At 42.2% G+C, this 23,650-nt stretch overlaps 1 protein-coding gene across 1 annotated transcript in view; it reads right to left on the reverse strand.

Annotated features, from left to right (window-relative positions):
* Positions 1–23,650, reverse strand: part of szt2 (SZT2 subunit of KICSTOR complex) — a 105,818-nt gene that overhangs the window by 25,604 nt on the left and 56,564 nt on the right. The window contains exons 51-61 of the mRNA XM_054623525.1: positions 19,040–19,213; positions 15,235–15,411; positions 14,099–14,298; positions 13,168–13,334; positions 12,100–12,197; positions 11,840–11,972; positions 10,072–10,202; positions 8,809–8,856; positions 7,180–7,301; positions 5,758–5,943; positions 23–278 (exon numbers count right to left, since the gene is read on the reverse strand). Coding sequence (XP_054479500.1) covers positions 23–278; positions 5,758–5,943; positions 7,180–7,301; positions 8,809–8,856; positions 10,072–10,202; positions 11,840–11,972; positions 12,100–12,197; positions 13,168–13,334; positions 14,099–14,298; positions 15,235–15,411; positions 19,040–19,213 — 1,692 coding nt within the window. The remainder of the gene's footprint in view (positions 1–22; positions 279–5,757; positions 5,944–7,179; positions 7,302–8,808; positions 8,857–10,071; positions 10,203–11,839; positions 11,973–12,099; positions 12,198–13,167; positions 13,335–14,098; positions 14,299–15,234; positions 15,412–19,039; positions 19,214–23,650) is intronic.

Genomic DNA, 23,650 nt, shown 5'->3' on the forward strand with positions numbered 1-23,650 from the left:
TAGATGTAGTAGTATTATTAACCTCTCCGCTCAGCAACTTTGATCTCCAAGAGCTGGCCGCCATGTCGGGCCACCACGTCCCCCTCCGTCAAGGGCCGGATGGTGCACACATCCCTCAGAGCCTCGTCAAAGGGCAGCAGCTCAGAGGGGAAGTGGAGAGGAGCCAGACTTCGGCCTGAGCTACCCAGCCTGCCCTGCTCTTTACTGGGCAGAGGAGGCACAGCGCTACGCAGCAACGCATCAGGCTCCATGGAGGGGCTCAGGAACGGGTTGGGGTCCTGAAGAGAGAGAAAAAGAAGGGCAGAGACAACATTTGGGTGGTTGCACAATAAATGCTTAACTGCAAAGACAGACAAGAGAAGCAATGGAAGCAGCGAGGGTTGGTATTTTAAATAATAACGCTTCCTGTTAGAGTGAAAACATCATCCAAACAGTTTTAGGAATATTCTAGTTAAATTCTAGCAATGACCATCATCTTCTTCTTTTCCCTGAAGACTTTAGGGATGAGCTTAAATTCCTTGTGGAGCTATGCTGAGGTAGTGAGAGGAGCAGCACCCCCTTAACAACCCCACTAGTTTCTTCAGAGAGATGCAACGCATCTTACACCAGCTCTGATCTGACCTCATAGCTGTACAGCAGGAGAGCGTAAGAATTTCTAAAATAAAAATAAAATGCTAATAAAAAATCCCCTATGATAGCCAAAACCGGGCTGCACGGTGGTGTAGTGGTTAGCACTGTCGCCTCACAGCAAGAGGGGCCCGGGTTCAATTCCCGGGCCAGACAACCTTCTGTGTGGAGTTTGCATGTTCTCCCAGTGTCAGCGTGGGTTCTCTCCGGGTTCTCCGGCTTCCTCCCACAGTCCAAAGACATGCAGCTTAGGTTCATTGAAGACTCTAAATTGCCCGTAGGTGTGGATGTGAGCGTGAGTGGTTGTTTGTCTCTATATGTCAGCCCTGTGATAGGCTGGCGACCTGTCCAGGGTGTACCCTGCCTTCGCCCATTGACAGCTGGGATCGGCTCCAGCACCCCCGCGACCCTTAACTGGATAAGCGGTTAAGGAAGATGGATGGATGGATGGATAGCCAAAACCCCCTCATACATTCAGGAATGCCTCACTTCTTTAAATATTTAATCTAACTTAGTCTCTTATTTCTTGTAATTGCTATTCATGTTATTTTTATAACAGAACACATTTAAAGATGAAATCTTTTTCCAATAACTTCTCATGTGCATTTGGGTTAAAAAGCCGAAATACTGATCCCATTTGAGAGATAAGAGACTCTGATAACGCCGTCTTACAACAGACAAGGCACAGAGGAGACAGCTCCCCCGGTTTTCCTCGTGGCTACACTAGTTTTATTTACCCATCAATTAAACTCCAAACCAAGGTGGGGACCCAGGGGACATGATTTTATGGAGTAGATTGGAACTAACCCAGCCGATTGAGTGGAATCCCAGATTTTTGCAAAAGAATCAACAAAGATGTAATAAATGATGATCAAGATATCTACCCCTTTCTACATCACAGATATGTGTTTTCCTTCTAGAGGGGGAAATAAACCATTTTAAAACTTCAGAAAACTGGAAAGAAGCTGAGACTGCAAACACTCAGGAAGTCCTTAGCCTACCTGGAGGAACCTGCTTTCCTCTCCCCAAACCCCCACCCCCTTACACACAATCTGGATTCAATTACAAACACAAGTGGCACCCCACAGCTTTGCCCCACACTGGACTGTACGAAATCAATAGTAGGTTAGGAGGAGACTCAGCTCTCAGAAGCAGTACGGTAGACTTTGACATGACAAATTAATGTCTGAGTATTGCTAAAGTTTGGGGCATCTTTGATCCCCCTGCCTCCTCCAATACGCATGTTAAAGTGTCTTGGGCACGAAACTGACCCCCCCCCCAATAAAAAAATCTTCCGTCAGCCTCTCCCTTTGGTGTAGCAGTGTGAGTGAATGTACGAATGTTGTCGCTGTGGCATCATATAGAACATATTCCTTGCACTGGTTGTTATGAATAGTAGCTACATACATGTCCAGAGCGTTCTTCGCGTGCCTTGGTTGCTGTTGAAAAGGAAACTTTTGGGCAAGTTTGCTCAGCGGAGCAGCTCAGGGCCCAGATGCCCCAGTGTGGCAGAGCTGGCTGCAGTGGGCCTCACGGGCTGGAGGGCTCTAAGTGTGCGCTGGTGCTCCCTCTGCTTCTCATCAGGACCATGACAGATGAAGATCTGTTCAGGCAAATTTTCTGCCGCTCTGACTCTGCCTTCTGTCTGCACTCATTAGTGACGCAGCGATGAAGAGAGCGAGGCCGTCGGAGGGAAAAGGAGAAAAAGTTTGGTTCTTTCCATTCTTTCAGCTTGTTTTGTAATTGGCCGTAGGGGGAGAGGCTAAAAGGGCATTTGGTGTCTTCTTTGCTGTGAAACACTGCTCTAATAAATCTCTGCTGCAGCCCGCTCCACACAACAACGCAGGGGCGACACGGAACGTGACATTTTTCTGTATTCTTTAACCTTTTCTTTATTTAAACTCAACTGCCTTGCATGTTTTGTGTCAATGTGACGATGGCCAGATTGAGGGGGGGGGGCCAAAATGAGCTGCGGGGCCGTATTAACCCATCCGGCCTGCTCCCTTCCTCCCACATTCTGTCATTCCTATAAGTGGAAACTCGCTGGCCAACGGTTTTCTGAGCGGTGATTTGATTAAACACAAATTAATGTACTTTGCTGCACACCCATGAACCACAACAGCTGGAGCCCTTGGAAATGCAGAGACAGTCTGAGCTCCTACACCTACCACTTGGTCATTATCACATCAGTTGATATTGTGCTTATTAGAGGTGCACATCACTAAATCCAATTATTACCTGGTTGTTCATTCAGCCTTGTATAACCCTCATAACTTGCCCACATTCATCATGATACGTGGGCTGTTGTTGCACTGGAACCACAATCATTGCAGCCTTCTTGCAGCAGTTTGGGGCTTAAGCCTTGCTTTTCCTAATGAGGTGGTTATTACATTTAATTGTTACATTTAATGGGACAAAGTGCAGTTTTTCCATCACAGCTCAAAAAGTCAAACTAGAACAACTGTCTCCTCGTTGGATGCATCCTGCATTCAGTCTGGTAACAGTTTACTTTGATACGCTGACAAATTCATCATTAAGCCTATCAGACATTAGTGTGAAATTGTCATAATAAGCATATGAACACGAGTTATGGCCAAAAGAATGTATTTTGAGAGGTCACAGTGACCTTTGACCACCAAATTTGAAGGATTTCCCTCCAGGCGTTCATGAGACATTGCGTTCATCAGAACAGACCAGATGGGCGGACGGACAGAACAGAACACATAATGCCTCCACTGCTGTTGGCGGCGCGGAGGCCTATAAACGTAAAAATGTGCGGAAATAAATCTCCTCATCCAATTTAGGCAGAACAAAACAACTTTAGCAATGAAAGTGACAGTACAAATATATATATATATCAATGTGTTATAAATATAATATCCTGGTAAGGCAGCTATGTTTCTCTGCTTGGTTTGAATGGATTTTTTTAGAAAACAATGAAAGCCTTTTACTTACTGCAGGAAAACCTGCAGCCCGATGGCCTTGTACTTCATGGAAGTTATTAGTGAAAAAAAGACATTGTTATTTTACCTCAACAACAGTTGAGTGAGGGAAGACTGTTACTCATGTGCTTTCACTACCCACATTTTCCCAGCCGGTTCCCTTTAGTCACTGGATTCTCAGTACATTTCTCACCAACTGTCAGATTCCAATTGTCTCTATGCAGAGGGAAACTGCCCTTATTGCAAAAATCTCCAGTGCTCCGCTGTTTTTTTTTTTACTGCGTCAGGCTCTCCAGCTTCTGACCAGAGTCTCTCTGCACCACCATCCTCTTACTCACCAGTGGGAACAGTGAGGCTGAATACAGCTGACTCCTGATGCGAGGGCGGAGAGGAGAGCAGGTAGGAGGAGTGTGAAGGGAGCTTGGTTGTTAAATATGCTTAGCGAACAAGTTCTGCCACTGGAAGAACACTTTTTAAAAAACTAGAGACTGTGAAAACTCCCCGCTCAGACCTCTCTGCGCCAGAGCCGGTCGTAAATAATGCAAGAGGATAAATGGAAACTGACGGGGACTAAATTGCATTGAGGTAGTTAAGTGTTTCATTTGGAAAAAAACAAGGCCGTCGACGCGACAGGGGTTGTATTTCCAGGATGTGATCAACAGGAAATGCGGAGGGGGTGAGGAAAGAGAACAATAAAATGCTTAGTCGTGTGGTTGGGAAATCTTGAGTCCATCAGTTGCACATTGATCTGAGGCTCCATGTTTAATACAGGAGGTTCCAGGCAGTTTTGCTGAGATGCTTATAACAGAAAACACACAGCAACAAACTGCAAGTGACAGGAACATGGGAGGGAGTCTAGCATTTATTATACTGAATATCACCTGGGACACTGGTTTCAACTAAAATAATTTACTTAAATTTACTAAAAACTCTGTAAGTTTATAGTTTCAGTTCTAGCCAAAATATACTTCAATCTAAATAACAAGGCTGCTTGTCTTTTCATCTTGTGTGGCCACAGACTAATCCCATTTTGTAGATAAACTGATGCACCATTGGAAGCCAGGTGAAACCAGAAGTTGTGAAATAGGTCACCAATGGAGCTATCATTCGACTCTGTAGTTCCCCGCAGCTCTAAAGAGCATCTTAACATCCATCAGCTGAACCCACTTTACACTATCTGAATACAGGTAGATAGACACACTTAGAGACCAGCAGCTTAACAGACAGATGTGTTTCTCAGGAGCTGGTGGAGACCAAAAACAGAGATAAAAGAGAGCGAATATTAGACTCACATTTATCAGGTGAACACATAGCCTGCTAATGAATAATGTACTCTGTGTGCTGGATGTCACTATACAATCAAAATGACAGAGGACTTGTATTGTAAAAATGTATCTAAAACTTAGTTTACCTCCCAATTAGCAGAGCTTTGTTAGCGGCTATTCTTCAATAAAACAAGTCTTAATAAGTCCTTTGACCACCAAATATATCTGATCACGATCTGAGAAACGCTGTCTCAAGGTACAAGTAGATATAACTAGGTCATGAATACCATGAGAAGCACACATCAAACAGGCTGCTAATGAACAGGTAGTGACATCACCACTTGTCACAGGGATTCGTCCCCAGGATACAACAGCTGTGTGAAATGCGCCACAGGACCCGCTACCTTCTGCAACAGTGTGAATCCAGATGCCGCCCTGGCAGGCCGATTCCACCTGAACTAGCAGCAGACTCTCCTCAGCAGCTCCCAGCCCCCATCCTATGCAGGTGTGCTGACTGGCAGTTTGAAACAGGATGCGTTACAGCTGCTTTTTAATGACACATCTAAAGAGTCTCAGCATGTATGTAGAAGTCTGTGAGGCAGCCACTTCTGATGGAGGAAATCTTTATTACATCCTAAAAGTCCTCCTAAAGTCGTACTAATTTCTGAATAAGTGATTGGCTGCCAGGGACTGGAACTTTAAGCTTTACTTCTCATCATTATTTTTTTAAATTCTTCCATTTAAAAACAAAAAACAAAAAAACACTGGAGCAAATTCCAGTATACATCATTTCAAATCAACGGTCGACCACTGGATTGGTTTAGAGAGAGCTTTTGTAAATTGTAGCTGATGTTACGACAGCTTGGCCAACTTTCTGCTGCTGGCAGTGCTCCACATTAAGGAACCGTGTATGGTGTCTTTACCTGCTTGGAGTCCATTTCCTGGATGGGCGCGTCAGAGAAGCAGTAGTGATGGAAGAGCCCCATCTTCTGGTTGAGCAGGCAGTGGACGACGTGAGCCCTCGCGTTCTGCCACTTCACGAGGCGGTCCAGCTCGCGATTCAGAGAGGCGCCCAGGTCCACAGACCAGTTGTAGCTGTACAGAGTCACCTAGAGCAATGATGGTTATAGTATGTCAGGTCAAACACACCACCAAAAAACACTTGTGCTTACACAAGCTGTTGCATGTAAATACCAGTGCACTATAGGCATCACACACATGTATTTCCCTTACCTTACAACTGCACCTCTCTAGCTCTCAAAGGTGCACCGTGTAACCATAGACTGTATATAAGAAGTGGACGTAGTTGTTGTGACGTCTCCCATTGGTTTGTGGACTGCCGTTATGCAGCCTTGAGTTTGGTGATTTGGCCATCGCCAAATCGTTTTTTTGCAACCAGTGAAGGAGGAGTGACATAGAGACATCATATGCGGCTCTGGTAGCAACTGTCAATGACAAGTTAGCCCCGCCCTAAAGCATACTCTGCTTTATGGTCTATTTGACTCTAAATGGACCATCATTTACTTAATGAACATCATGCTGTATTGAAGAAGACTTGAAACTAGAGATTGAGACCATAAACTCATGTTTACAATGTTTACTGAGGCAATAAATCAAGAGAGAAGTAGAGTCATTTTCTCATAGACTTCTATACAGTCAGAGGAGTCGCCCCCTGATGGACAGTAGAGAGAAACCAAGTTTAAGACACTTAAGTATTGGCTTCACAGGGTAGGGGGTCTGATCCTGCGGGGCTCCCCTGACTCCCTGCTGAAAATGTATCTTTCTGCCGTTGCACTGGTTAGACCCAGCGCTCCAATGGTCCGCTGTGAACCCTGGCGCTGGGGCTATGCTCTGGCTAGTTGTTATAGCTAGCTGCTAAATGAATTCTAAGAGTCGTTGGGAAGGTGGGGGAGGCCGGTTGTCAGGACGAATCGTTAATACCATTTTTTTTATTCCAATAAAGAAACTACCAAAACGAACATGGACCCTGTACCCTTGGGGCAGCTCTACGTCTTCGTACTCTCATGTTGGACTGAGGACATAGTTTATCTCGACAGTGACTCACCATCACGATTATAACACAACACATTCTGTTGATAAAGATCTTTTTTTTTTTTATGTTTAAACTGAAATCTGTCCGTATCTTATACGGTGTACTATTATAGCTTTTATTTTGACGGAGCAGCTGTTGAATGAACAAGGGGAGCAGGGGAGGGACATTTAATTCAAGTGTAATTCAGCGGTCAGAGAAAGTATTCACAGCTTAAACTAACAGGACCTTTTGTATTTATAACAACTCTGTCTTGTTCTGTTGGCCTGAGGGACATTCACATGTGCCAAGTCACCTTTTTGTCCAGGATGCTGATGAGGAGGAACCTCTGGCGTGGAGCCAGTCCCGCCACGGCCTGGCTCGGACTGAACCAGTCGCTCTGCTCCAGGGCCTCGAAGCGCTGGAAGCCCTTATGAGCTGGGCAGAGGAGAGAGAGAGAGATACTGAGTGAAAGCAGTAGGAATCAGAGTACGATGCCGTGGCAGGTCCTTTAACGCAGAATCCCTGCTGACTGTTGGGAAATTCTTTCATCTGATCTTAAACGGTATCGTAGCGTGACTTTGAGATTTACTTTTCTTTTTTTACACGTAATTCGTTTTCATTTGCACATTTGATGCAGAACTGCTCAGCAGGTCTTTATCAGCCAGGAAGCCAAACGCACTACAGTCGACAAGGTTAGGCTGACAAATGAATGAAAGCTTTACATATTGGAACAAAAAGCCATTTGTAAGAGAAAACAAATGAGCTCAACTGAAGTTAAATTAGATCAGTGTTTATTCTTTAAATTACACAATTACATGTTATGGATATTTTTTAGGGTTTTGGTATTATTATATCTTAGTTGGAAGGAAACCGATGAGGTAATGTGATTCTCATTTACTTTTGTTGTGGTTTAAAGAAACTCTCTATTGCCGCGCAGCAGGGCAGCACAAAGCACACTGACGTCAGCCTGCTCAGGGTATATTTTAGAGGGTTTACTATTTCACTTTTATAAGTGACTTTTTTATTATTCTTTTCTTTAATAAAAATGTAGTTAAAATCTTAGTACTTGAGCTGTTACTACAACCTCTGAATGAGGTAAGATATAATTTTACGGTACAGAACATGTAAAAACATTTATACACATTACCATAAGATGTGAAATGGTAATTAAATGTATCTGACACACTGAAATAACATCTGCAGCTCACTGACTTTGCCAGATCGTGTTTTTTGGTCCAAATTTGGATGTCCACCAACAACCAAAGATTATTTTGGCCGGTCATCAAGTTACTTATGAAATGAATGTTAATTGGCAACAGTTGATGTAATGAGTCTATTACTTTATCTATTATTATTACTGAAACCATTAATGCTTTTATAATATATAATATAATATAATAATAATTTATATTATTATTCTACTATATATCTACTGATGCTGTTATTTGTATTATTATGTCATTATTTTTATTCCCCCATAAAAGGTTATTTTTCCTGTTCTGATGCGAGGGTCAAGGAACAGAGGTTGTCGTATGTTGTACTAATTGTAAAGCCCTCTGACGCAAATTTGTGATCTGTGATTTTGGGCTGTACAAATTCAATTGAATTGTGGCGACAAGCCGGTCTTTACCTGGGATAGTTGTACCCACATAAACCTCTCCAAAATCTAGCTCCCTTTATTCACTTGACTGTGCCTTGATTCACAGCCTCCATAGTCTTGGTTTATCTAAAGATGTAAAGCAAATAGAAGTGCCTTTACATAACTTGAGCTACTTAAGCCCTTTGGTCCACTTTCAAAGCTGTATTGTTTGATAAAGAACACATATATTTAACAAAGATAATCAAAAACTACATACATTAAACACTACATTTCAATCAAAAGAACAGCAATTTTAAAACATCCCATCAGCATCAATGTGTCAAGCTGGGAGGGCAAACTTACGTGTGAACCTATTAAGCCCTGGGGGGTTTTCCTCCTCTGAACTGTCTTCTGTAGGCAAACAGAGATGGCACAAACAGCAAGGCGGCATGGACAGTGAAACACAGAGATCAACACAAAGCGGTGGAAGCGGACACTTGTAAAAATAACACAGTGGTGTTAGACAGCTCCTGGCATGGACGTGGAGACAGAGAAAACAAAGAGCAGCAGCGTGGAGAGCATGTGGAAAGCTTGGACACGGAACACTCATTCCTCTACGCTACAGATGAGGTTAGAACGGGTGTTAGCGACATGCTGCTGGTAGTTTATTCAAGTCTTCACACACCGATATAGGCCTTCATAAACATTCATCAAAACCAGCTCCTCTGGATGGTCAATAGCACATTATTTTTCTTTTCTTTTCTTTACTATCAGAGTAATTCCATTGAATTTTACATCTGAAGCCATTATATCCATCTTTGCGCTCTTCACCAAAAACATACTCCATTTACAAAAACAGTCATTTTACCTCACAGAACAGATGAGATGCCGTTCTACCACTCCCTTGGTTGGTTGGTTGGTCTCCCCAAACTGACCGTTTGAAACGACAAATTCACACAATAAGACGAACAAGCTACCCGACTGAGGTAGTGGTAAACCAGAAACTCATCTGTTCTGCCAGGTAAAAATTACTGGTTGTGTCACTGGCGTCTTGCCACTTTGTAAGGGCATAGATAATGGCTTCTTTTTTAAAATATAGACTGGTATATATTGTTTTTTAAGGAGTCTAAAATAGGTTTTGCTGCTGCCCCCGTCCACAGCAGTAGATTGCTTTAGCTTCCATGGTGGTTCTCCTGTCTGTTTCTCCAAACTGGGGGCTGTGCCGACCGCCATCAACTGTAGGTAACACACTCAGTATGGATAAGTACCTTTATTCAACACCACTTCAAAAACTCCAAACTATCCCTTTAAGCAGAGAGGAGTAGGTGCCAGCCTGTCAAATACCCAGAATATGATTTTAGTTTGATTTGGAGCGGAGCGGTCACAAACATCCCTCAACAAACTCTGAGGAGTTTAAACATATTTAAATGTTATTATCCCCAGCCAGAACAGAATCTTCTGCTACTATGACATCGTCCGACTGTTTCTGTGTTGAGATAACCAATCCTGTTGTTACCGTTCAAGTGCCCGGGACCTGCATGGTCGGTAGCAACACTACTCTCTGTTTGGTTGGTTTCAGTTTAGTCCATGAAGTTTCACGTAAAACCTGTTCAGAAATTCAGTTACCTTGCTCTGTGCTGCAGTGCCACTGATGGAAGTTGCGGCCAATGAGAATGAAGCTCCTCGTGGCATCTGGAGGCTTGCTGAGGTTGTGGGCGAGAGGGAATGGGACAAATATGTCTCCAGATGAGGGGCAGCTAAAAGAAACAGAGACAACAGTTATTAAGATATATATGAGAAATCTGCAACATAATACAGGGTCTGAGATATAAAGGACACTGTACGTGTAAGAAAGAAGAGACGTCAGGTGACTACACTTGGTATCCTTTTTGTCCCCCCCTCTGCTTTGCACTGTGGAGGACAGTAAACCAGTAGGGGGTGTGTGCTCATCAACAAATCTTGATGCAATCCAAACTTTTTGTTGTCTTTGTGTTTCTGTCAGCGAAATGGAGACACATTGAACTCGTATTGTCAATGTCATAGTAAATATGTGATCGGAAGTTATCATCCAGTCTGTGGTAATGATGCGAAACAGTGACCATGTGATTATTTGAGATGAGTCACCTGTGAAGGTACAGTACTACTCTACGTTTACAGAAAGTAACCTTTAAGTCTTGAAATGCAATTAAGGCTCTGTATTTTATGGATATCTTCTACAGATATGACTTTAGGTGACAATTTGCTCAGCTTATTTATTGGAAGACAAACACAAATATTTCCTTATGGCATTTTATGCAACAAGACACCACAAATTTTTTGACAAAAAAAAATTCCTTAACTGGCTGAAAGTTTTTGAAATGTTATTTTACAGTTTAAGCCCTGAAGATAGCTGAATTGTTTGCATTCAAACCAGGTGGCAACCTCCAGTTCTGCCAGCTTAAGCCGATCCGGAAGTGTCTTAAAACTTGCATTCTCTCTACTGACCATCAGGGGGCAACTCCTCTGGTTGTATAGAAGTCTCTCTTGATTTATTCCCTCAGTAAACATTGTAAACATGAGTTTATGGTCTCAATCTCTAGTTTCAAGTCTTCTTCAATACAGCATGATGTTCATTTAGTAAATTATGGTCCATTTAGCGTCAAATAGACCAAAAAGTGGCGTATGCTTTAGGGCAGGCTTACGGTGATTGACAGGTCGCTGTCACTACTAGAGAAACGGGAAATCTACGTCGCTCCTTCACATTCCTAAAATGGAAACTTCCGTTTATAGGTTGCAAAAGAAAACAACATGGCGAAGGCCGTATTCCAAGATGGCGACAAAGCAGTTGTAATGCCATTTGACAAGTAAGCATGGAAAGCAGCTGGACGTTCAGTTGAAGTGTAACGGTGAAGATCAATTGAGCACAGCGATACCCAACACAACACAAGTTTGTGTCATTTTATTTTGCTTTGTGTTCTATATGTTTTAGACAACAGTTCAAATATAGGAGCAATTTGTCTAAACTAATCAGTAGCTGTTTATGATTTTTTTTTATGGACTGGAAGATTCCTTAGCATTACGATTCAGTGTCGTTTTTCCCATCCATCCAAAGACACACTTTATGTTGTCCTATTTAGATGACCATTGAGTCAATATCTTTAAACAATCCTAGTTATAGTGTTTGATTTAAATTTAAATCACATTTATTTTTAGTTTAAAGGGTATGAATTACATTTATTCTCATTATAATCTACTCAAGATCTTTCTCATTGTCAGTCTTTTGTTCCATTTTGCACTACATTTTCATTTGCAAGTGCCTTCATCATTTCAAGTGTTAATTATTAAATGAAATGTTATTAGCAAGCATTTTGCAAGGCACTTACAACTCATTACATAACCAGCAAAAACGACTCACCACGTCTTTTCAAAGGCCTTTACTGTTGTGTCGCTGGCCAGAGAACTGACCAAACTGACAATCTCTGCCAAGATGGACGGAAGCAGGAAGTGTGATGCCATTTCAGCCGTGCACTGCTGAATGGAGGGGCAGCCTGTTAAGAGAGAAACAGGCAGAGAGAGACACTTCAGCCCGCTGACTATGAAACCTCTCCTCGTCAGAAGATGCTGTTCTTGCTCAAATATTTTTTTTACCCCCGACTAAACTTAAATAACACTTACCAAGTTTAGCCATGAAAGTGATCCACGGCTGGCAGGTGTGCTGGTAGACGGGGTGCAGAGTGCCTGCGTCTCCCTCCTCAAGCTGAGACACCTGCCTCCTACACAGCCACAAACACAGATACATGGGTTTAAAGGCTTGTTGATCGCTCGCAATGACAGGTGCTGAGATTTTTGGTTTCCACAAATCAATTTTAAGGATAGTGCTCCAGAGGAAATCATGCTGAAACTCACTTACCCATGTGTTGTGCTACAGCTTTCAGGTCTGTTTTATAAATGACATCTCCTGCTCTACCTTTTGAAAAGAATTTCATTCTGTTTCATGACTGCGCCCCCTGTCTGCACATAATCTGTGATGCAATACAAACAGAGCCTTGGACTTTTAACTACCACATTAGCTTTCTAGCTTTTGTTTTCTTTTTTTAATTTTCAGTTTTTTCTAAAGGGGCAATGCTGAATGATCAATAGAAAAAAAAATTACAGTTTGAGCCGGAATTATCCTGGATTGGCTTACTTATGCCTGTTGTCCCTGACCAGATGTTTAAAAGACGTACAATAAAGCTCTTATAAACTTTATGTATAGAACAAAACCAATATAGCAATTAGCTAATTAGCTGTGGCACTTTTTTTAACCATACACATCTATATTGTGTCCAAGTAATGAGTGGAATCTCAATATTTACTCTCCTTTAGCTCTGTTTTTGGTCTCCACCACCTCCTGGGGGAAATATCTGTCTTTTTAGCTGCTAAATGCTCCAACATATTCACCAACTAGTCTCTAAATGTGTCTGTCTGCTCTCTGGTTGCTGGCGACGTAGTGTACAGTGACTTTTTAAGGGCTTTTTTACTAATCATTAAACATGTACACTGCCACGCCCACTCTTAGACTTGGAGGTTAAAGGACGAAAGACCAATCTGCCCTTTGCTTCATGTGAAATTTTTGCAATACCTAAAATAAAATAAAAATGTATTCATGACTTTTAACTGCGTGAAGAGGTGATCTTTTTGTGGTAGAATCTTTGCAGTTTTAGCACTCATTGGTAATAATAAATGCAGCCATGTTAACCCCACCTCTGGGCCTGCTCCAGATCTACAGCCATGGCTTTCTCCTGGCTCCACTGCTGCTTCACGTTCTCGGTCTTGTGTCTCCGCCGTGCTGCTCGGCCCTCCTCTCCCTTTTCCTGCACTATGTCGTCGGTTGTCTTTGGGCTCCCAAGCTCAGAGGAATCTGGCTTACTCTGAGAGGATCAAAGGAACACATTCAAGGTACAAATAAGCCAATATAGCAAACCTAAAAAGCTCCGTCTGAGGACCTCCGATGGTGTGCTGGCTTGTATGGAGTAATAAAAATTAAAGGCTGATGATTCAGGTGGCCTATTTAAAAAAATCTGGATTTCTATGACCCATGAGAAGCCTCTGAGCTATATCTGCTGTGTTGCACAGACGTCCCTGTTTTTTTAATTCAAGCAAATTAATACACTAATTGATTGCTGCTCTGAAGTTTGGACACCATGTAATTATCAGGTGTCCCTCTGTTTCCACGTCTTTTAATTAGTTCCATTAGCTTTTAGCCAAACACATCTTCTAAAACAATAAAAGTTAGCTAACTCTTTTCACCCCACTGTGTGTCTGGGCGCAGAGCAGCATCAAGGGAGGGGGGGCGGAGATGTACTTTAAGAGTAGTGAGTCAGGAGTCAGCAGACAGTCAGTGGCGGTATAAAAAAGGCTACAAAAAGTGTTTTGAGAAAGTGCGAGTCAACTCACAACAAGAGGTCCTTGAATATGCAACCATAACTGGCCATCAAAAATATTATGCGGTTTGCATGCAGCAGAATGGGATATTTAGCGTGGACAGACACAGAGGTGCTCACTCACTCACAATTATATAATATTTATACATCCCACTAGCGATAATAAGTCCATGAGTATTGTGATAAACGATCATGTAGCCAGTAATTAGGCTACACACAGATGAAAGCCTCCAACCACTGGGGGAACTGACCAGTATGTCCCAGAAGCTGCGGCGGGTGCTCTTGCTGGTGGGCGTGGTGGACTCGGGTGTGCTGGTCCCCGTCACAGGGGCGCTCCCCACAGCTTGGGTTAAGGTGATGGGAGAGGGGCTGGTCTTAAAGACCCGCGAGCCACTGCGCTGTCTGGGGCTGTCCTTCACTTCTTTAACCTCGACCAGAGGAGTAGCCAGTCCTGAAGACACAATATTTAGACACAAACAAGAAACATCTATATCTAAGAGATATTGCATGCTTTTTACCAACGTAGAACAAATATCATAATCAAGCAGCTAAAGACTGTGTTTGGCAAATAGCTCTATATAATAATCTTCCTTTTTATTTCTCACTGTGAAACCAAGGGCCTTTACCGTTTTAAAACAGTAAAAACAGACGGAGATATGTGTGATTTGCCTGCAAAAATTACACTTGACAAAAAACAAGAACAAACACAATTTTAAGAAAGAAGTGTTCCACAACTAAACCTGAGAGTTCACCCGCAAAGTTTAAGAGTTTCAGTTCAGGCTTGGGTCACTTTGATGAGTAAACTTTTGGTTTGTATTATTTCAAATACATTACTCTCTTTCTTTCTCGAACTGTGCCACACAAAACAGAAAAGAGGAAACATACTGTAGCACCGGTTTAGGTCTCAGCACCAGTCAGTTGAAGAACGTCTTAAGGACGTAAGTATGGCCAGATTCGGGTCTTAGTTTCAGAACCTGCATAGAACTCTTTGTTTGGACTGATGCATTTGTAGCAATAGAAGTATATATTTTCCATGATATTGACAACTGACATACGGCAAAAATACTCAGATAACACTTCAAACTAGAATACCGCCTAACGGTTGTATGCCTCCTCCAACCAGTGAAGTTGCTGTTAACATCTATGTCTGTCTTCATCAATAGAAATTTGTGTGAAATTATCTTAATTAGCGTACGAATTCCTGACTGATAGCGTGTTTGGTGAAGTCACAGTGACACAACCATATTCTAATCTGTTCACACCTGATTCCTCCTGGAACATTTGAAGAAATCAAATAGTTGTGTACTGATTCCCATTACATTGCAGAGTAATAGTGTCCACCCCCTGTAGTTTGATTCCAGTAGAGCACACAAACATATGTCCTCACCTTTAGCCTCTTCTCTCTGAGCTTTGCTTGCTTGGCAGAGAGGGTTGGGCAGGACTCTCAGCTCCATGACGACGTCACAGAGAGCGTTGCGCAGCGCCCCCTGCAATTTGTCGCTCAGCTGCAAGGGGCTGACGTTGCCCTGCTCCCAGATGTCAAACCGCACATACAGCTGTGGCTCTGTGAGAATACAAGCAAACATAATCCTGTTGACTCAGCACATTCATAAAGGGGGATCGACAGCATCTGGAAAGGGTCGTTTTAAAATAGATAAATTCAAGTCGTGTTTATCACGGAGCATATTTAAAAATATCAAACATTGACCAAATTGCTTTACCAGGACATTATTAATACAGAGGAGTCTTTATATACTCGTAAAGACAGAGGAGAACATGTAGAAGGCTTAGGGGTTATGGTTAGCATTCTGGGGGGGATGAGGCAAGAAGCAACTTTCAATTTGAATAAGGAAGCAGCAGGTTTTATGGGTAAGACGTCTTAATATTGGCTCAGCAGCACTGAGGCAATTAATCATCTCAACCATGGTATTGAATCCTTGGTCAAACTCGTGTATTATGACATTTGTGATTGGATTTGCCATATCGGAAAGCTGATACTTAAGATTACGACATGTCTGGTCAGATAGTGATCGTATATTTTTCGTGGACAAAGGAGCGGCTGTCAAACAGCAGACAAACAGATTTCAGTTCCTATAAATCCTTCACAATAAAAGTCCCCTGTTATTTTGCTTCTTACTCATCCTCCCTGCAGTATTAGCAGACGATTTTGATGAAGAGTAGCCGCTAACGGTGCTCCGCTAATTTGCTGATGAATACGTTTTTCTATAAATTTGTCACAATAAAAGTCCCCTGTGATTTTGCTGTTTTTTCCCTCCTCCCTGTAGTATTAGCATTTATTTTAATGAAGAGTAGCCACTAATGAAGCTTCACTAATTTAGTGATAAACTGTGATAAATTCTTCACAATAGAAGTTAAGAAAAAATTTGATGCATCCGAATCAGGAAAAGTTGAGATGTGTTTTCATCCGCACTGAACGGGACTCAGACAACAGGTCTCACCTGGCCTCCAGCCCCTGTTTTTACCCGTCTCTACCCTTTCTCCAGAGGGTGGGGGGGTTTCATCATAAGGACATATCTGAGACCCTGGACATTATGAGTGAACGCCCGTTTTGCGATCTGGCACCAATGAAAAACGCTGTCTTCCTGCTTTCTGTCCTCTGTTGCTTCCTTCCTTCTTTCAGCAAAATTCCACATCATGCAAACATTTAATAACCTTTTAATAACCTTTAATTGAAGTATACAAAAGCACAAATGGGGACATGAACTATGATTGTCACTCGCTGCGGCAGGAAGTTTTAATTAATCAAACCAACCTTTTAAGTGTGTCTCTATTTGTAATGGCCAAAACCAAAACGACTGGAGTCTTATTTGTCACTTCTCTCTTGTTGCAACACCAACAACAGAGAAGGGCTAACACTTTAGAAACACAATCATATTAATAAGCCCCCAAACCATGATTTAAAATCTTATTCATGGCCCTGCGATGCGTTGTCACAGTGACAAATCTAGCCTCCGGGAACAAAAATCTCTTCATATCACAGAGCGATATTCATTTACCAGGAAGATTTACTCGTTCAATTTTAGGAGGCATTTAATATTCAGACTTTAAATTTAATAGCCGGACTGTTACCCATAACGTAGCTTGACGTTTATGACTGCAATTAATCCATTTTCAAATTAGTGCAGTTTATACAATAAATTGACTCCTGGGACTCGCCGTAACCTTGTAAGATAATCAAACTGTAATTCTAAAGGGGAAACTGCACTGATTACACACATCACATTCATCTCAGTAGTCATGGCTAGCACTGCTCAATGTATGAAAACAGTGGCGTGGATTTGTGAGAGTTCAGCCAAGTCTGAGAATATAAGCCTGAGGATGTGAATAACCAGTTCAAGTTTCTACATTTTAAGATGCCACCTGGTCTTAAGGGATAGTTTGAATGTTTTGAAGTGGGGTTGTATGAGGTACTTATGTAATTTCCTGCAGGAGATGCTCGACAATTTTGTGTCATAAGAAACACTGAAATGCTTGAGTTATGGGGTAAAGGGTGTTTTTGTGAGGTCGAAGTGACCTTTGACCACCAAATTATAATCAGTTCACCCCTAAGTGCAAGTAGCTGTTTGTGCCACATTTAAAGAAATTGCTCTGAACCGGGTTTTGGCGATTAAAACCAATTTTCAGTGGAGTCTGGTGGCTTTAGCGAGAGCAAAGATGGATACAACGGCAGCCAGGTATAAATGATATTGGTAAAGTCTGACCACACACACAAAAAACTGTTGAAAGACCATGTTCCTGCCCAGGACTAGATCAATGCAAGTTGTGTTTTTCCAAAACTGCACGGGCCAAACAACAATATTTCCTCCCCCCCATGGTTCATTTGGAGTTTCATGCACATTTCGGGAACCAGTTCATTCGGACCTATGTGCTAGGATTGCTTTGAACTGCTTCCTGTCTCTCTAAATTGCCAGCTCTCAAATAAAGGCAAAATGGCCAAATAAAATAAAACAAAACAAAAAACGACACAACTAGAATTACCGCCTCGCACTTTTACGCCTCCACCAAACAGTTATGTTGCACTTTTCATTATGACCGTTCTCCCTCTCTGATCACATTCACCAGGGAGGAACGACCCAACATTCAACAATTACCACGTTAAACTGTGTCACTGCTTTTCACAGAACGTCTCTCCGTGGGAGCGCTGGTTGAAGTGCGACAGCGGGGGTTTTAAACTGCTCTCCTGTCAATACATCTGGGCCAACGTCTCCTTTCTGGACAACAGGATTGACAAACTGACTCTCAACAGATCAAACACAGACTTCAGCAGATCTGCTGCCCTGTGCTTTGCCCATCACAGAGACTACCTGACCCTGTGTGACTGCACTATCTGGGAAAAGGAGGGGAAGTGGCATTTGCTTCTTCATATTCAAAAGGCCAATGTGCCAATGTCACACTGTTAAGGAAAACATGCAGCCCTGAGTTAGAGACCATTAGCTGAACTACTAAACTGTTCACTGCCGGACTTTTCCTCCCTTACTCTGGTGGGTGTTATCATCCCTACTCAGTCCTGTGTTAGCAAGGAGCTATAGCACATGGCTGACCAGATCACAAACATAAAGCGCCAAAATCCAGACTTCCTGCTTGTTGTTCTCTGGGACTTTAACAGAGAGAACCTCAGCCATGTGGAAGTGCTTGTTTTTTGCTACTGACAGACTCTGATTGTTATCATAAGTTTCTGACACAATATGGAAAGTGTCTTGTTCAAGGAGAAGTCTCATTCTGAAGTCTCGCGAGATGATGTGTTGCCGGAGGGACGAGGTAGAAGGGTGAGGCAGAGTTTTTATCCTGTTGAGGTCCACAGAGGAAGAATGCTGTAAGGAGCTGGACCTGTAGCTACCTGGTATTCACATTTCAGAACGAGACTTCTCCCTGGATCGAGCAAAAGATTAAATCATTTTTTTTTATTACTCTGTAGGGTCCCCTCTGCATAATGTTAGCCACTGATAATAACAATCTGAGCCTGTCAGAGGAAAATACGAGCACTTTTAGTGGACATTATGTTACATTGACGCCGCTCAGTTTCCCTCAGAGCTTGCTTTGCATCTACCAGTTACAGCGCTCTCCTTCAATACTAAAAATTGTCACCATTAGTCAGTTCGACAAAAAAACATGACAAAATAGGGTCCAGGTTAAAAAATATCAAAGTTGCCAGAACTGCTCAGAACCTGTACCTGAGCCGATGTCGATGGAGTCCACTTTACCCACAGTGGTAAGCTCATCAAAATGGTCTGGATGAAGGGGGATGGTGCAGTTCTCTGACCTCTGCAGGGAAGCACAGTCCTGAGCCGGAACCTGAAGGGGACGACCCTGGACGTCCACAAATGAGAGGGCGATGCAGGCGATTCCTGAAATAAAAAAAAGAAAAATAAATAAAGCCTTAAAGACTGACACCTAGTCAGCTCCTACCACCTGCAGAGTCAAAAATGATTTGCTTTTGTTCACGGTTATCCAAAGAGCCTCGACAGGGAAGCAATTTTCATTTAGCCTCTGGGTCATCTGTATAAATGGAAAATATAATATTTGGTTTTAATTGCCATGGTGTCGGTCACCTTATCCTTTTGTTTTGTCACAGCAGCATATATTAAAAATTAGCACGTAACAGTGGAATTGGAATCTTTATAACCATTTTCTTTTGATGCTTCATTTCCTCATCACTTAAGGTGACGTTGCCCTGTAACTCTGCTCCTGTAAGTCAGTATTGCTGGATGTGTTGACATGGTGCTTGGTATTATAGCATACAATGAGTCAGAAGCACCAGGCATGGAGCCGTTACTTGTCTGACACAGATGCATGACAGAAGTTTTTGTTATTACCAACTAAACGTGCCACAAAGGAGACAATAGTTTTACCATTATCATATTTTTTCACCAAAATGAGGGTTACTATAACAGCAAAATCACTGCATCATATATCCATATACAATGAGAGGGAAGATGTCCGATCCCTTTTAGCAGTTAAGTGCCCCCAGAAAGTACCCTCAGCCAATCAGTACGCAGAGCCCTGTGACATGTTGACCTATTAAACACATGAACATGAATACAGGCTGCAGAAACAATGTAATTATCAAGCTGTCTGGTGAAGCTTTTCAAATGTATTATCTAAAAGCCAAAGAAATATACACCAATCACTGTACGTGTGGTCTTTGAAGTGCACTAAACTAAAGAAGGACAGAGGTACGTTACGACTAACATAACCCTGTCCGTTTAGAGTTTGTAGACTACAGTTAGCAACAGTGTTGTTGTACTCTAAAAAGTGGTCTGGAGAACCAAGAACAGTCAAAGGATTTGGTCTCGTCTAGGAATCGACCACATTTTGTCCTGGTCATTATCTAAGAAAAAAATAGATCTGAGGATTTTAATTTCCATACCAAACCTGCAGTGCAGGGATCTCACTAAGTTCCCTCTGCATTGTGTGATTCATATGTAAACATCATGCTGTCTCGGTTTGACGGTCTTGACTACAACACTGGTTAGCAGTGCATGTGTGAGCACATTGTCAATCAAACACGCCCACTCAGAGGTTCAGAGATTGTGAGAACATTTCTGATTAGTTCCCAAAGACACTCTTCCTATCAATATTAACAAACAAAAAATGTGCACTAATGTTAAAAAAAAAACATGCTGACATGATTTTTAACTGAAGACAGTGATCAACAGCCACAACAGAGACACTTGTATTGTTTGTGAATGTGATCCTGGAGACACCCACTGTAGCAGGAAGTCTGTTTGTCTGTTCTCAGGATAACATCACAACCGTGCAGGGTGCAGTGTTAAAGTTGAGTTTGAAATGAAGGCTAAGATTGTAGATATGTTCCGCCCGAGACAGGGGTCTGGAAGAAGGAGGGTCTCTAGTGTAAGCTGCAGTTGAAGCTTGCATATGGTGCAATAACTGAGAAAAGTAGGTCTTATGTTCATTAACCTTACCACCACTACACTGTAGGTTACAACCACGTTCTGCTTCTCAGAGCAGAAATTAATTCATTTATTTGATCTTATTGCACCCGTATCATGTGGGAGGCGGATGAAAACACAATGTTATCACACACAAACACATGGTCATTATATAATAAATGTCTCCTGTCCTGTTACTTTCAAGGTCTGCAATAACATTCCATTGGAATTCAGAATGCATATTTATCTGTACAGTGCAGCTGAGAGTCATCAGAAAACCCTTTATTAACTAGAGCCTATGGCCCCTTACCCACTTCCTACCCCCTCTACTTGAAGCCCCTTTGCTCGGGACCAAACCCATCTTCAAACCAATCTACTCCTCAGCTGTAAAGTTTGGTGACTGCTTCTTGGGCGGTTGTGACACTATCAGGAGGACAGCCGGATTTATAAACACCCTTCAAAGTACTTAAACAGGCCCTATTATGCTATTTTTATCTCAAGTTACAGTTACAACATGTTTACATGCGTTAATGCTCATAATCCGCCTTGTGTTTCTCATCCTGGCTGTCCTGCAGCACCTCTTCTCACCCTCTCTCTGAAATGCTCCGTTGTATCGCTTGCTCCTCCCTCCAGAAAGCAAAGTCTGCCCTGATTGGTCAGCTAGCCCGCTCTGTTGTGATAGGTCAACGTTTCACATTTCAAAAAACTCTTATCCTCGGAGCTTCAGCTCCGTCTCTCTCTTTTGTTGTTTGAGGGCCAAACTAGCCGGAAGGAGTTTTACGTGACTTCTGTAACATTGTGACCTCATAAAGTTACGGAAGTGAAGGAGATAATTAAATCGAGCCTTTTCAGGCAGCTCAGGAGCTTCTGAGGGGGAGGGTAACTCCTTTTAGGCGTGGACTTCTGCTTTTACACTTTACGGATCTTTTACATGTACAAAAATATATATAACACACTAAAGAAGAGGGAAAAATTGGAAAAGCATAATAGGCCCTCTTTAAACCTTCCTGTTACAGTTTGGTGTCTCCAGCACCACATTTTATCACAATGACTCACACAAAGACTCACAAGGTGAAAACAACACCAGCTAGCCGTCACGGCTGGTAATTAGCTGACAGGAAGATGTAATAGTTATTTCACACACACTGGACAGGGATCAGGTAACATCATATGACTTGAGCACTTTGTTCTGCATCTGCTAAAACAAACGAGACGGAGTCGGAACTCCTCCGCACAGCAATTAAAAAGTAGTTAGACAGCTAAGTGGGATGAGTGCAGGAGCCCTCTGTGTTTAGGAGTTGACAGGCACAGAGGGGTCATTTTAAAGAGACACTAAAGGTGAAGATCCCCAGCGAGCTCCCAGTACTATGCAGTCAGAAACAAAACTGTATTTTAAACCTCTGAACACTAAGCAGTTTTAGGGCATTTTTTGCTCCTGTTATATTTGACCTTCTGTGGCCTTGATTTTCACTGCAATATAGAAGTCCATCACCTCTATGGAAACAGCATAATCATGGCTCGAAGTAAAGAGAACTCAAAAAGTATTTTGTGCTGTGTAACACAGTTACCATGAATTTCTTGGGTAATTTATTTTACAGAAATTGTAAACACTGGAATCTTAGTGTTACCAATGTTGGAAAAAAATGTGAGGCTTGACATATATATATTGAACTATTTATATTTTTACAAACTATAATGCCCTATCCTCTCTGCTCTGTCAGAGCCTGCAGTTCAGTCAAATTTTCACAGATTTTCTCAGCGGGTCAATCATGGCTTCCCAGTTGCCCTGGAAAGCTCAGAATTTAATATTTTTTTACAGGATCTGGTTACTTTAAACAGTTTTTTGCGGGCAAGATTTTAAATGAGACATGTAGAATAAAATGTTTTTGATGATGTAGCACAAAGTGTTAATCGCTCATGGTGTGTTCAAGGGCCGTCGACAAGGTGTTCATTTGACGATGATGGCGTTGTTTACAGCTTTTCAATCCCGCCCGGTTGGTTTTGAGGTTCAGAGGGTTAGGTTGTCAGCTAAGATGTTTAGCTGTGAATTTAATTGAAAGCAAGTTATACACAGAAATCCTGTATAACATTTAAATATGCGTTTGAATGTGTGTTTTATTTGTTTCCATTTGGAGAAGAGTGTATGATAGAAAATCAAGATGTTGCTTTAATCAGTCTTTTTTTTTTTCATCCAGGAAACGTTTACTGAGGAAATAGATGGTTCCGTAACAGTATTATTTCCATTAGGAACTTGTAAGCAGAGCTGGGACAAAGTCAGACTCATGACTGGACTAGATGACTCCACACCTCTGCCTAATGTGTATTAACTGCACTGAGAGTAAACAACAGTGTGATTGTATACAGCTTCTTTGTCTGTGCCTAATGGAACAGAGCTACTTCAGCCGGCCCACCGAGGATGGTGTGTTCCGCAAATGAAAAATTAAGCGCTGTGATTATGAGCCAAATGTTAAGTTGAAATGGCAATGAGCAGTGGCAGATTAGTAATTATAAACGAGGGTTTTAATTCGGTAAACTCGTCATTTACATCATTAATTAGTTGCCCTTTGGTGAGAGCTGTTGAAGGATGGCAGAGCAGTGTATTCACTCTCGACAGCCACGTTTTCATACTGAACAGGGAAACCAGTTCCAGCAGCAGCACCCTCCTTTTTAGTGATGGAAATATATGGTGAGGGAATGTGACAAAACAGAGAGCCCAGCTAAACTCTTCCTCTTGATTTGCATAAAAGCAAACCATTAGATGTGGTGCTGTTGACAGGAAGTAATCCACACAAGGATGAATATATACTGCACTGGCCAATAACACCTATAGAGAGACGCGTTAAGTGTCTGGTTAAAGCCTACGCATGAGGTTCAGTAAGCAGAGAAAGAGAA

The sequence above is a fragment of the Anoplopoma fimbria genome, chromosome 3, assembly GCF_027596085.1.
Source record: "Anoplopoma fimbria isolate UVic2021 breed Golden Eagle Sablefish chromosome 3, Afim_UVic_2022, whole genome shotgun sequence".
NCBI classification, from domain to species: Eukaryota; Metazoa; Chordata; class Actinopteri; order Perciformes; family Anoplopomatidae; genus Anoplopoma; species Anoplopoma fimbria.